This window comes from Gadus morhua, chromosome 7, assembly GCF_902167405.1.
Source record: "Gadus morhua chromosome 7, gadMor3.0, whole genome shotgun sequence".
In the NCBI taxonomy this organism is placed as follows: Eukaryota; Metazoa; Chordata; class Actinopteri; order Gadiformes; family Gadidae; genus Gadus; species Gadus morhua.
Window position 1 is genome coordinate 9,650,995 of NC_044054.1, and position 10,965 is coordinate 9,661,959.

Sequence of the window (10,965 nt, forward strand, 5' to 3'; positions counted from 1 at the left end):
TAATGTCAGGCTGGTCTCTGTTGATGCGCAGCTTCAGCATGTTGCGTTTCCCGAGTAAGAAGTCTGCTTTTGTGTACATCTAATCTACAGATACATCTAATAATACCTCTTGTTTGTCTAGTGGTAGTCTCTTCACCCGCATCCCCATCCATCGTATTCTCTTCAGTATCTCTGGAACTCCCGTGATTGTAGATTCATCTGGAAGGAGACTATTGTCCATGATTTGGCTTGATCCGCTTCCGAAGTCAGAGGAGTCATCTTCGCCTAGATCTGCGGTTTCCCCATCCAACTGCACATCATTTCAAAATATCTCTATGTCGTCCCCCGTGTCATCACCAGTTACTCTAGTTGCATTAAAACCTTCATTATTGCAACATTAAAACTTGATCCTTCACCTGAATAAAATGCCTGGTCCCCTTCTTGGTTGTGGGTCCTACTCATCTTCTCCTTGTTGCTGGTCTCCAGTCACTTGTTCCACTGATTGCCAGTCCTTGTTCACCACTCTCTTCTCTCGTCTTTATCTCGTCTCTCAATGTTTTGTTGTAGTCTCACCTTCTTGGACTCATCTGGTGCAATGTAAATGTGTTTCAGTTCTTCTATGTTCAGTAGCATCTTGGCATTGTTCAGCAATCTTCTTTTCTGGCTGAACTGTCCTAATACTACTTGTCAATAGTGCGCCACGAAGAATCCTACGTATAGACTTATCAAAGTCGTGCGAGGGCTTGTTTACCTCTATAGTTCCCGAGCGGTTTCTTGGGAAACACTCCTTACGTCGTTTGTACACAGCGCTGTCCAGAAAGAAAGTGCTGAAATCGATTGCTCAGAGTTCAATTTTCCATTTCATGCGCAGGTGCATGCACAGCGTTCAAAAAAATATTGTAGTCTTTGCGAATAAAACATTGCTCAACATCCTTCTAGTAGGCTTGAACATTTATTTAACTATTGGTGAACATACTACACATACTACACACATATTACTACATACATATATGGAAAATATACAGAAATCCATAAAATGTACCCAAAAAAAATACAGAACAAATACTTACTGGTACTCCATACAAGTGCTCCACAAAGCAACAACCCGCACACACCACGTCTTCACATCCAAGATTAACAAGTTGTCCACCGGTAAGCACAAGAAAGAACGGACCAAGATGCACCGGGCGCAGCATTAAATAGCAATATACGTTTTAGGCAGGTCTTTGGTCTATAGTTGGGCTGGAAATTGTCAATCCAATCTGGAAACAAATCTAGACAAACAATATTGCTATATGAAAGCTGAGATTCAAATGAGTCCAACGGTAGGCCTAGAAGCCTCATCATTTATCATTTTGTGAGCTTATTTTGATGAACTGTTAAGGAATAAGGTCAATAACATACCTTTCCAAGTAACTACCACCAAACACACACACACACACACACACACACACACACACACACACACACACACACACACACACACACACACACACACACACACACACACACACACACACACACACACACAGACGCGCACAATCAGAACAGCTCAGCTATTTTATATTTTATCTCAAATGTATTCAAAATTGATCACTTTAGCTATTTATTTAACTCTTCACTTTATTTGTTTCCAACCATTTTATTTTTTTTAAATGGTGTGTACATTCTTTACTCCATTTAGACTCTGTTCAAGTCATTTCACTTGATTTAAGCCATTTATCATTTATTTGCGTCTTAAACGATGTGGTTTACTAAACCATATTTTACAGGAAATACATTATGTAGTAGCCTACTGATTCTGATTATGTTGGTGTTTTGTCCATGTTGTTTCATCCCGCCCTGCAGGCGTCACTGTGGTGCATAATATGTGCTGCTCAGGTGACCGAGTGAAGAAGAAGTCCGTTACTACGCAACGGCCCTAACGCTCATGGCTTCCTTGAAACTGTGTTCTGGTTCTGATCTGTTCCTTAGCATCATGGTGGTTCACTCTTCAAACAGAAAGCTTCCAGATCATTGATGTAACGAGGCTTTATAGCTGTTTATCCATCAATGAACACGGGAGCAGGTGTCTGGAGACTCGGACCCAGACGGTAAAGTTTAGCTGACCAAGCTCGACCCCTATCAGTTTAATCTTTTGGTTACCTTCACATCATCAATGGCAGAAAGCTGGAATACAGACACGAGTGAGGCTGTGTACCGATCGAGGGATGCTATCAAAAACCTCAGGATATCGTAAGTAATCTTTTACCTTTTGGCCTTCTTCCATCTCGCTAATTCGGCCTCACGTCACCTCCAACACATCATGAAACTACATTAAAGACCTCGAACCCATCATGAAACTACATTAAAGACCTAATTAAACTACATTAAAGACCTGCAAACCATCATGAAGCTACATTAAAGACCTCATGAAACTACATTAAAGACCTCCAACTATCATGAAACTACATTAAAGACCTCCAACCCGTCAGGAAACGACATTAAAGACCAACAATACTGACCGCCTTACAATGTAATCATGATGATGACTCATTTAAATGGTTTTGGTGTCTGCTGTCGGGTGTCTCAGGGTGCGTGTGGAGAGGGTGACTTCCAGCGTGGTGCTGTCCCAGCATCTCCAACAGACAGTGCTGTCCCAACAGAACCCAGGGGTCATTGAGCTGGACACCCTGACCCCGCAGGCCCAAGCTGGTACTTTTCACGAAGTGGATACTCTGTTAGTAACAGATGAATGTGCACTTTAAGTATTGTAGTTATCACATCTGCACTTAGTAGTACATATGATAATACAAGATCTGACTTCTGGTAGTTTACCCTGTTTTGTGCGTAAAATATAAAAACCATTGATCAAGAATCCTAAGTATGCACTCCTCCTTGCAAAAAATACAGCACAACACTGTCTTTTTTCTCTCTCTCTCTCTTTTTCTCTCTCTCTCTCTCTCTCTCTCTCTCTCTCTCTCTCTCTCTCTCTCTCTCTCTCTCTCTCTCTCGCTCTCTCTAGGAGATAATGTGGAAGAGCTTGTGGTGCATTGGCAGGAGAAGCTTTTCAGCCAGGTACCAGTACAGGCCAGTTAGTTTGTAGTTAGAATGTCTAGGATCTCTCCTAATGTCTCTCCTTATTTCTTAATGCTCAACCGTTACCTGTTGGACCACCAGTGTGTTCTTCTGTGTGTTCAGAGTGAGATGGATCTCTTCCAAAGCGAGGCAGCATGCCACAGTCCTCTGGAGAAGCAGTACCACACAGAGGTCAGGGCCCTCCTCCGGACCAAGGGTCGACGCAACCAGAGGGTCTTCACCTACACCGAACACGACCGCTTCACCAGCCTTCAGCAGCTGGTGGGGCTCCAGTGGCATGCACACGTTTCCACGAAAACACGCACAGACGCACGTGCGCACACACACACATTGAGAAATGCATGAGATGGACATGAGGAAATGTAACTTTTTTTATGTGCAAGTACGAATAAGCCCACCCTTGTGATAAAAACACTCTGTTTGTGTGTTCCACGGTTCTCTATTTAAAACTCTGATGTGATTATTAAAAAAAAAAAAAATGAAACAGCACAGTGAAGACTCGGTGACCACAGCCCAGTCGGCCCCTACCTTCCTGGCTGAGAGGATGTCCACGGTCAGAAACCGACGCCAGGAGAGACGCACCGTGTAGGTCGTCCTGTTGCTCAGATCGGCCTCCACCTCATTGGAAGGCTTTTAGACTAACAATGTTAAAAAATGAACAGTAATATGCATGGGAGGGAATATATTTTTACTTTGTTATTTAATCGGCTGGCTGAAGTATTTCCAACATAGTAAGGCAACACACTGGATTATCTCCCAAAGCTACGTTGCTGAACAATTTAAACCGGTGTTCATGGTGCTGTGGTCCGCCCGCAGAGACTGCAGTGTTCCCCGGTCTAAGATGATTACCTGGGAGCCCTCGCACGACTTTGTGAAGAGCAGTCATGTGGTGACCAACGCCATGACAACCATGCACATCATGGCTGACCTTGGACCTCCGGGCAGGTGAGTGGAGGGGGAACCATCACATGCGGCCATGTTCTGACCTCAGGAAACCTAGCTTGTTGTGTGTAGAACCTCCCCTTGTCATATAGTCTTTGGTTGTGAAATGTTTGCATAAGTAGCTATTAGTGGAGCCATGAAGCTGAATTTGTCTGGATGCAGTCAGACAGCTGGGTCAATAAAGTTACAGAATATCCTACTTGTGAGAAGTATGGATTCATTCGTTAAGGGTGATTATGTTAGAACTAATGTCATCTACCTCAAACCGTTCAATAAAGTAATGAATTCTGTACAGGATCTAATACTCTTTATAATGTAAGATTTGGAAGTTGCGAAGTGAAAGAACAGAAGAGATCGAGATAAGATACATAAAACTGAATTAAAGCACAATAAAACCTTTCTTCCCTCTCTGCTCCCTTCCTCTCTACACGTTTCTCTGCCAATTAGAAGTGCTGCCATTCACCTGTGAATTAGGGGTAACATGGATACTGACAACCAATCAAGGAAGAGATGCCCTGATAAGCCACGAGCAGTCTAGAAAATGTTCCCATCCAAAAGCAGGCGTTGTCAAACAGTACAGAATATTCCCAAGGAGCGTTTCCCTCACTGATAGCCGATGGATGGCTTAGGCATTCCTTAAAAAAATGTGAAATGTAAATAACTACTTACTTCCATAGTAATCGTACCTACAGCACCTTTTAATGGAATTATGACGAATGATTGTATTCACTATCCAGGCGTGAATGTTGCAGAACCCTCTTGTCTTGTACTGTACCGTCTGTGTGTGTGTGTGTGTGTGTGTGTGTGTGTTTCCAGGTTGGGCCTCAAGGAGAATGAGTGTCTTCTGTTCACTGTGAGGACGGACGGAAATGGCGTTGTCCTCCTGAAACCAGACTTTAACAAAGGGAAGGAACCATACAGGTAGGTCTATAACGGGAACCCTTCCTCATCATCTTTATCCTTTGGTTAATGTTGGGGTCCTCTCCTCTCTCAGACACCTCTCACTACACACCTCCCCCTCTTGTTGATGAGACCCAACAAGAGGTATCTCTCTGATACGACATGTCTGTGTGTGACTCGCAGGGTCGAGACCAACGGAGAGAAGAAAGAAGTGTGGCGTCTCACTCTGGACAACGTGTCGACGGCAATGGCGGCGGAGGACAAGGAGAAGGAGCAGCACATGTACAAAGATGTGAGCTCTTCTCACGTCAAGCTGAAGGTTTAACAGACCGTTAAACCTGTCTATTAAACCTGACTTCAGCTCTCCTTACATCAAGCGTCAGGTGTAATAGACCAATCCAACCATGGTTTGGCTGTTATTAAATCCTTTGACCTAACACATTCATGTGTTAGGTCAAAGGATTTAATAACAGCCAAACCATGGTTGGCTACCAAGGCTATTATTACTGAATACCTTATGCTATCCACAGCTATACTCACGGCACAAAGACTACCTTAACAGCTTGGTTGGACATGATTTTGAAATGGTGAGTCAATGTAAAATGTGGGTAATTTATTTTTAAGAGGGACAATTTCTGTTTGAGAAAGGAGATGGCTTGCCAGCCTATACTAATGTTTGTTGATTGATGCATTTCCTCTAGCCACCACCAGGAGTCCTCCGTCTCATGGTGAACGGGGAGATCGGTGAGTGAGACCCATTAGACCAGGGGTTCCCAACCCTTTTGTTTGTCAATTAGAATGCAGCATTTTAAGATGCATCATTTTTAAACAAAGGATGGGGCTGTTTTTCAAAATGGTTTATGTGTCATATTCACAACAATTAAAGCAACTGCAAAGAAATGCCTGAGTATCAGGCTCCCTTCAACAATGCATTCATATAAAAACTACAATATATACTTATAAGACAAACACAGGAAAAGTCACCTCCGACTTCAATAAAAAGTAGTGCAAAGACAGTCCTTGATTTTCAGATTAATTCACTAAATGTTTCCCTTTTCTCCACTACAAATAAGTATATTGAGTCTATGCTTTGGAGGAGATAACATGACTCGTGTATCCTAAGTTATGCAAAAAGAAAATATATATTTATTTTTTTGTGGAAACAGTTCAAGGCCAGGTTCTAACTGGTCCACGGACCGGCTCCGGTCCGCGGACCGGGTTAGGGATGTCTGCATTAGACCATTCCAGAACACCAGACTACTCCGATTTGTCTCCTCATCCCTGCTCATCCCTCCTCTCCTCCTCTTCTCCATGTCCCAGTGTCTGCCCTGGGCTTTGAATACGACAACCTGTACGTCCACTTCTTCATGGAGCTGCCAAATAGTGAGTCTCTGTTGTACGTAAATTTCTTCATGGAGGTGCCCAATAGTGAGTCCCTGTTGTAAGTCCACTTCTCATTGAGCTGCCCAATAGTGAGACTCTTTGCACTTCAGGATCCAGTAGTACAACATGGAGCTGCCCAATAGTGAGTCTTTGTAGTACCAAAGGTTCTAGTTTGGTTGTTTAAAAATACTGTCGAAAAACTTCAATGCACAAGGAGTTCATTTGATAAAGAGTATTGGAGAGTGATCACGCCGTGTTTCAGGGAGTATAAAAACATCTTAATGAATAGATTCTACTGCAGAGATGGTTCTGACTGGACGGTCAATTACTGGTTTTGACTCATGAAACGTCTCAGTGTCATGGTGAGCTCTGCTCCTCCTCAGATTGGTCACCTTGGTTTAGACTCATGTCTCACTGTCGTGTTGAACCTCAGATTGGTCCAAATTAGTTAAGACTCATGTTTCAGTGTCATGTTGAACTCTGCTCCTCCTCAGATTGGTCCACCTTGCCCTTCCAGCCTCTTTCAGGGGTGACCCAGACCTGCCGAACCAAGACCATAGGGAAGGTGAGTACCATGTGAGGAACAGAAGGCAGTACTTAGTACCGAGTGAGGAACAGAAGGCAGTACTTGGTACTGAGTGAGGAACAGAAGGCAGTACTTGGTACCGAGTGAGGAACAGAAGGCAGTACTTAGTACCGAGTGAGGAACAGAAGGCAGTACTTAGTACCGAGTGAGGAGCAGAAGGCGGTAACTTTGTAGGCAGAATGAGACTGGTGATTCACCAGGTGTCCCCCTGTCCACAGGAAAGCGTGGCTCTCTTCAGTTACCCTTTCAGTTTCGAGGCGTTCCACCTGAGGGAGAACGAGAGCCAAGGTGGGTTGTGCGTCCCTCAGATGTGTGTTTTTTGTGTGATGGAGTTGGTTGTGCGTCCCTCAGATGTGTGTTGTTGTGTGAAGGCTGCTAATGACCGCCTCACTGCATGCCACCAGAATCCCTTCCCCAGTGGCCGGTGCTGTACTTCAAGGTGCTGTCGCTGGACTACTGGCAGCGCTACCGGACGGAGGGCTACGGCTATCTGGTGTTCCCCGCCACTCCTGGTGAGTCAGGAGTTATACTCATTCCCAACAAGTCCAACGGCTGGCAGATTGGAACGGAGATTACAATGATTGTCATTTGTCAAGCGATGTGTGTGACCAAATGTCATGATTGGAATGGCTTTAAAGGGAATCTATTTTACTGACTGTTTCTCTGCAGTCATACCGAGTTCATTGTGGAACATTCATATTAATGCTTAATATTAGGGCCCGACCGATATTCATTTTTGAGTGCCGATTCCGATTATTTTCAGAGAAAAATTACGATTACGATTTAATCGGCCGATTAAAAAAAAAAGCATATAAAACGTAGTTTTTGATACCTTAAATACCCTTTAAACACTTTTGACGAATATGTAAATTGAATGCAGAACCTTTGAGTGTTGTAGAATACATTTACAGTCAAAAATTAGTGTAATTTAAAATGTAAAATAAATAAATAACTCCCAATGTGCCGAGCTCGTGAGCAGTGACTAACACGTGCGTGCTGAGCAGTATAGTCTCACCGTTAGAGTCTACAGTATAACAAATTAACATGGCCTGGGACCTAAAGAAAAACAGGCACAACATGCTCAAACAACGCGTCTTGTGTACATTGGTGAGGTGAGCGCGCAGCTGCCTGAGCGAGCGTGCTTTCATGTTGTACGGTAAAATTCAATCTCCTTTTTTACTCCAGCTAAAGTTGTTAGTTAGCTAGGCGAGTAGGAACGCAATCTGGACACTAAGTGCAATAACATTTCGAAAAAAAAAGAAGAAGATCGATTGTAATCGGCGTCTTTTTGGCAGATGTCGATTATTTTCAAAAAGGCTATAATCGGCCGATTAAATCGGCAGGCCGATGAATCGGTCGGGCCCTACTTAATATTACATCAAGTCTTGAACCTGCCGCCTCTCAGAAGGTGTTTGGTCGTTAAGACACATGCATATGAATCGTGTGTGTGTGTGTGTGTGTGTGTGTGTGTGTGTGTGTGTGTGTGTGTGTGTGTGTGTGTGTGTGTGTGTGTGTGTGTGTGTGTGTGTGTGTGTGTGTGTGTGTGTGTGTGTGTGTGTGTGTGTGTGTCAGGTAAGCATGTAGTGACGTGCCACACGTGGCGCCCCCTGCAGACGGGCACTGTGTCGGGGCTGAGGCGCTTCTTCATCGGGGGGTCTCCTGAGCTGGAGGACCACAGCTATGTCCGGGTCCCAGGAACCTTCAAAGTAAGAGCAATAATAGATTGAATTTATATAGCGCTTTCCCAGACACTCAAAGACGCTTTACAGTGAAGGGGGGACCTCACTAACCACCACCAGTGTGTAGCACCCACTTGGGTGATGCACGGCAGCCAATCTGCGGCAGAACGCTCACCACACACCAGCTTGAGGTGGAGAGTGAGGGAATTAATGAGTCAGCCAATTGTACAGGAGGTTGATTAGGGGGGCCAGATTGAATGAGCCTGGTTGGGCCAGAACACTGGGGAAGCCCCTACTCTTTGCGATAAGTACAATTCACTTTATTTTTATAATCCGAACCTTGCTCACTTACTTGATGTAATAAATATGATGTGTGTATATATATATAATAAATATATATACACGTGTGTGTGTGTGTGTGTGTGTGTGTGTTTGTATATATATGTATATGTTTGTATATATATATATATATATATATATATATATATATATATATATATATATATATATATATATATATATATATATATATATATGTATACACATACTGTATACACATACTGTATACACGTGTGTGTATGATATGATGTAACTTATTTATCATGTATATATTTATAATGTTTTTAAGGGGGACCGACTGAGTCGATTTGGATTCTGTACTGAAACTACAGGAAGTCTAGTCTTTAACCTCCACTGTCTCCAGCACGCCAGGTGAGTGATGGACACGTTTGGCTGACACAATATTTCCTTTGTGTTACTGCTATGAGGCAGCTACCTCCCAAGTGACCAGCGCTAAGCAATATTTACAACTGATATTAGTTTTCACCATAATGCTATCTGCTGAAGCAGTTTGAATCAATGTTACTCGTATGCTCAACATTATCTCAGCCACTCAGCTAAAACCTGAACAACTGTCTTAACCTCAGGATTATATTTAGTTGATGGTTAGTTTCTAGGTGTATTTTTTTTTACCTATTTGGGTTTTCTTTTTGCCTATCTGCTTATTCACGTTCTACAGGGCATTCGTTGACGCCAGAGATCTAAGGAAGAAGAGACAAAGTGTGGTGGACCAGTTGGGGGGCTTCAGCCAGCAAGGAGCCGTCTACAACATCATGGGTAGGAGACACGGACCACCTGTCCTCCTAGCTATATGTGATGTGCCAGCTCCACTCAAGAATAGTTTCCACGCCAAGATATTCTGATCGCTATCAACCCGCTGTATTACTAACCCCTCAGCCAACAGCCATGATATACTTTATTCTACGTGTGTGTGTGTGTGTGTGTGTGTGTGTGTGTGTGTGTGTGTGTGTGTGTGTGTGTGTGTGTGTGTGTGTGTGTGTGTGTGTGTGTGTGTGTGTGTGTGTGTGTGTGTGTGGTCGGTCCCAGAGGCATTCCAGAGGGCCAGGAGACGCATGCAGGAGGCCCGGGAGAGCCTACCTGGGGATCTCATCAACACCAGCGCCCAGACCCAGTCCATGATGTAGACCAGACCCAGGCTGGAGACCAGAACCTGGCTGACGCCACGTATAGACAACACCCAGGCTGTAGACCACGACGTAGACACAACCCAGGCTGTAGACACGACCCAGGCTGAGTCAACGACGTAGACTAGACCCAGACCCAGTCCACCAGGTAGACCAGACCCGGACCCAGTCCACGAGGTAGACCAGACTCAGGCAACGACGTAGACGAGACCCACACCCAGTCCACAACGAAGACCAGATCCAGGCTGTACACCAGACCCTGACGCGTAGACCAGACCCAGAGCCAGGCTGAGTCCTGACGCAGACGCTCACTGTAGCTGTGTAGCGATGCTTTGTGGAGGTGGAACAGGTTTTGTGTTTGGGACTTTCCATACTTTGATATTTGTGTTTGCGTTGGATTTGAAGCTTTTTTTGGATTTTATTCTGGTCAAATTGTTGAAAATGTTAAGCCATTATAAAAAACTAGACCTTGACTAGCGTCTGGAGTTTAAAGACATATTGCCTTTGTTAGACCTGTCCTGTGAAATCTGGAACAAGCTTTAGAGACATTACAGTATGTAAGTATTACGGAAACTATGAGAAACCCTTTTTCACAAAGATGCTATCAATTCCTTGGTCAACTTTCTGTGGTGATGGGCATCAAAAAACTTTGTAAAGATATAAACAATTTTATAAATCAACTTAATTTTTACACTATGTTACTTATTTGACTTGATTTATTCGAATGTTTCTGAATATGTATTGTGTATTTGGATCACTGGATCTGGTGTGAGTACATCTAAATAAAATATGCATAAATAAATACATGAAGGGTATCTCCTTCCCCTCCCAAAGCGTGGGCGATCTCTGGTTGATCAGGGCTTAGCGTAGGCCTCTGCTTGACCTCCCAAAGAGTGGGCGATTTCTGGTTGATCAGGGCTTACCGTAGGCCTCT

At 43.8% G+C, this 10,965-nt stretch overlaps 1 protein-coding gene across 1 annotated transcript; it reads left to right on the top strand.

The window, feature by feature from the left end:
• Nucleotides 1–1,846: 1,846 nt before the first annotated feature.
• Nucleotides 1,847–10,835, top strand: mks1 (MKS transition zone complex subunit 1). Its single transcript, XM_030362242.1, has 18 exons — nt 1,847–2,214; nt 2,552–2,673; nt 2,984–3,036; nt 3,160–3,318; nt 3,545–3,642; nt 3,874–4,002; nt 4,816–4,920; nt 5,083–5,191; nt 5,430–5,486; nt 5,601–5,643; nt 6,220–6,282; nt 6,777–6,847; nt 7,087–7,156; nt 7,273–7,380; nt 8,441–8,574; nt 9,176–9,258; nt 9,566–9,663; nt 9,934–10,835. The coding sequence occupies exons 1-18, from the start codon at nt 2,138–2,140 to the stop codon at nt 10,029–10,031; spliced, it is 1,677 nt and encodes a 558-aa protein (XP_030218102.1). The 5' UTR covers nt 1,847–2,137; the 3' UTR covers nt 10,032–10,835.
• Nucleotides 10,836–10,965: the final 130 nt, after the last annotated feature.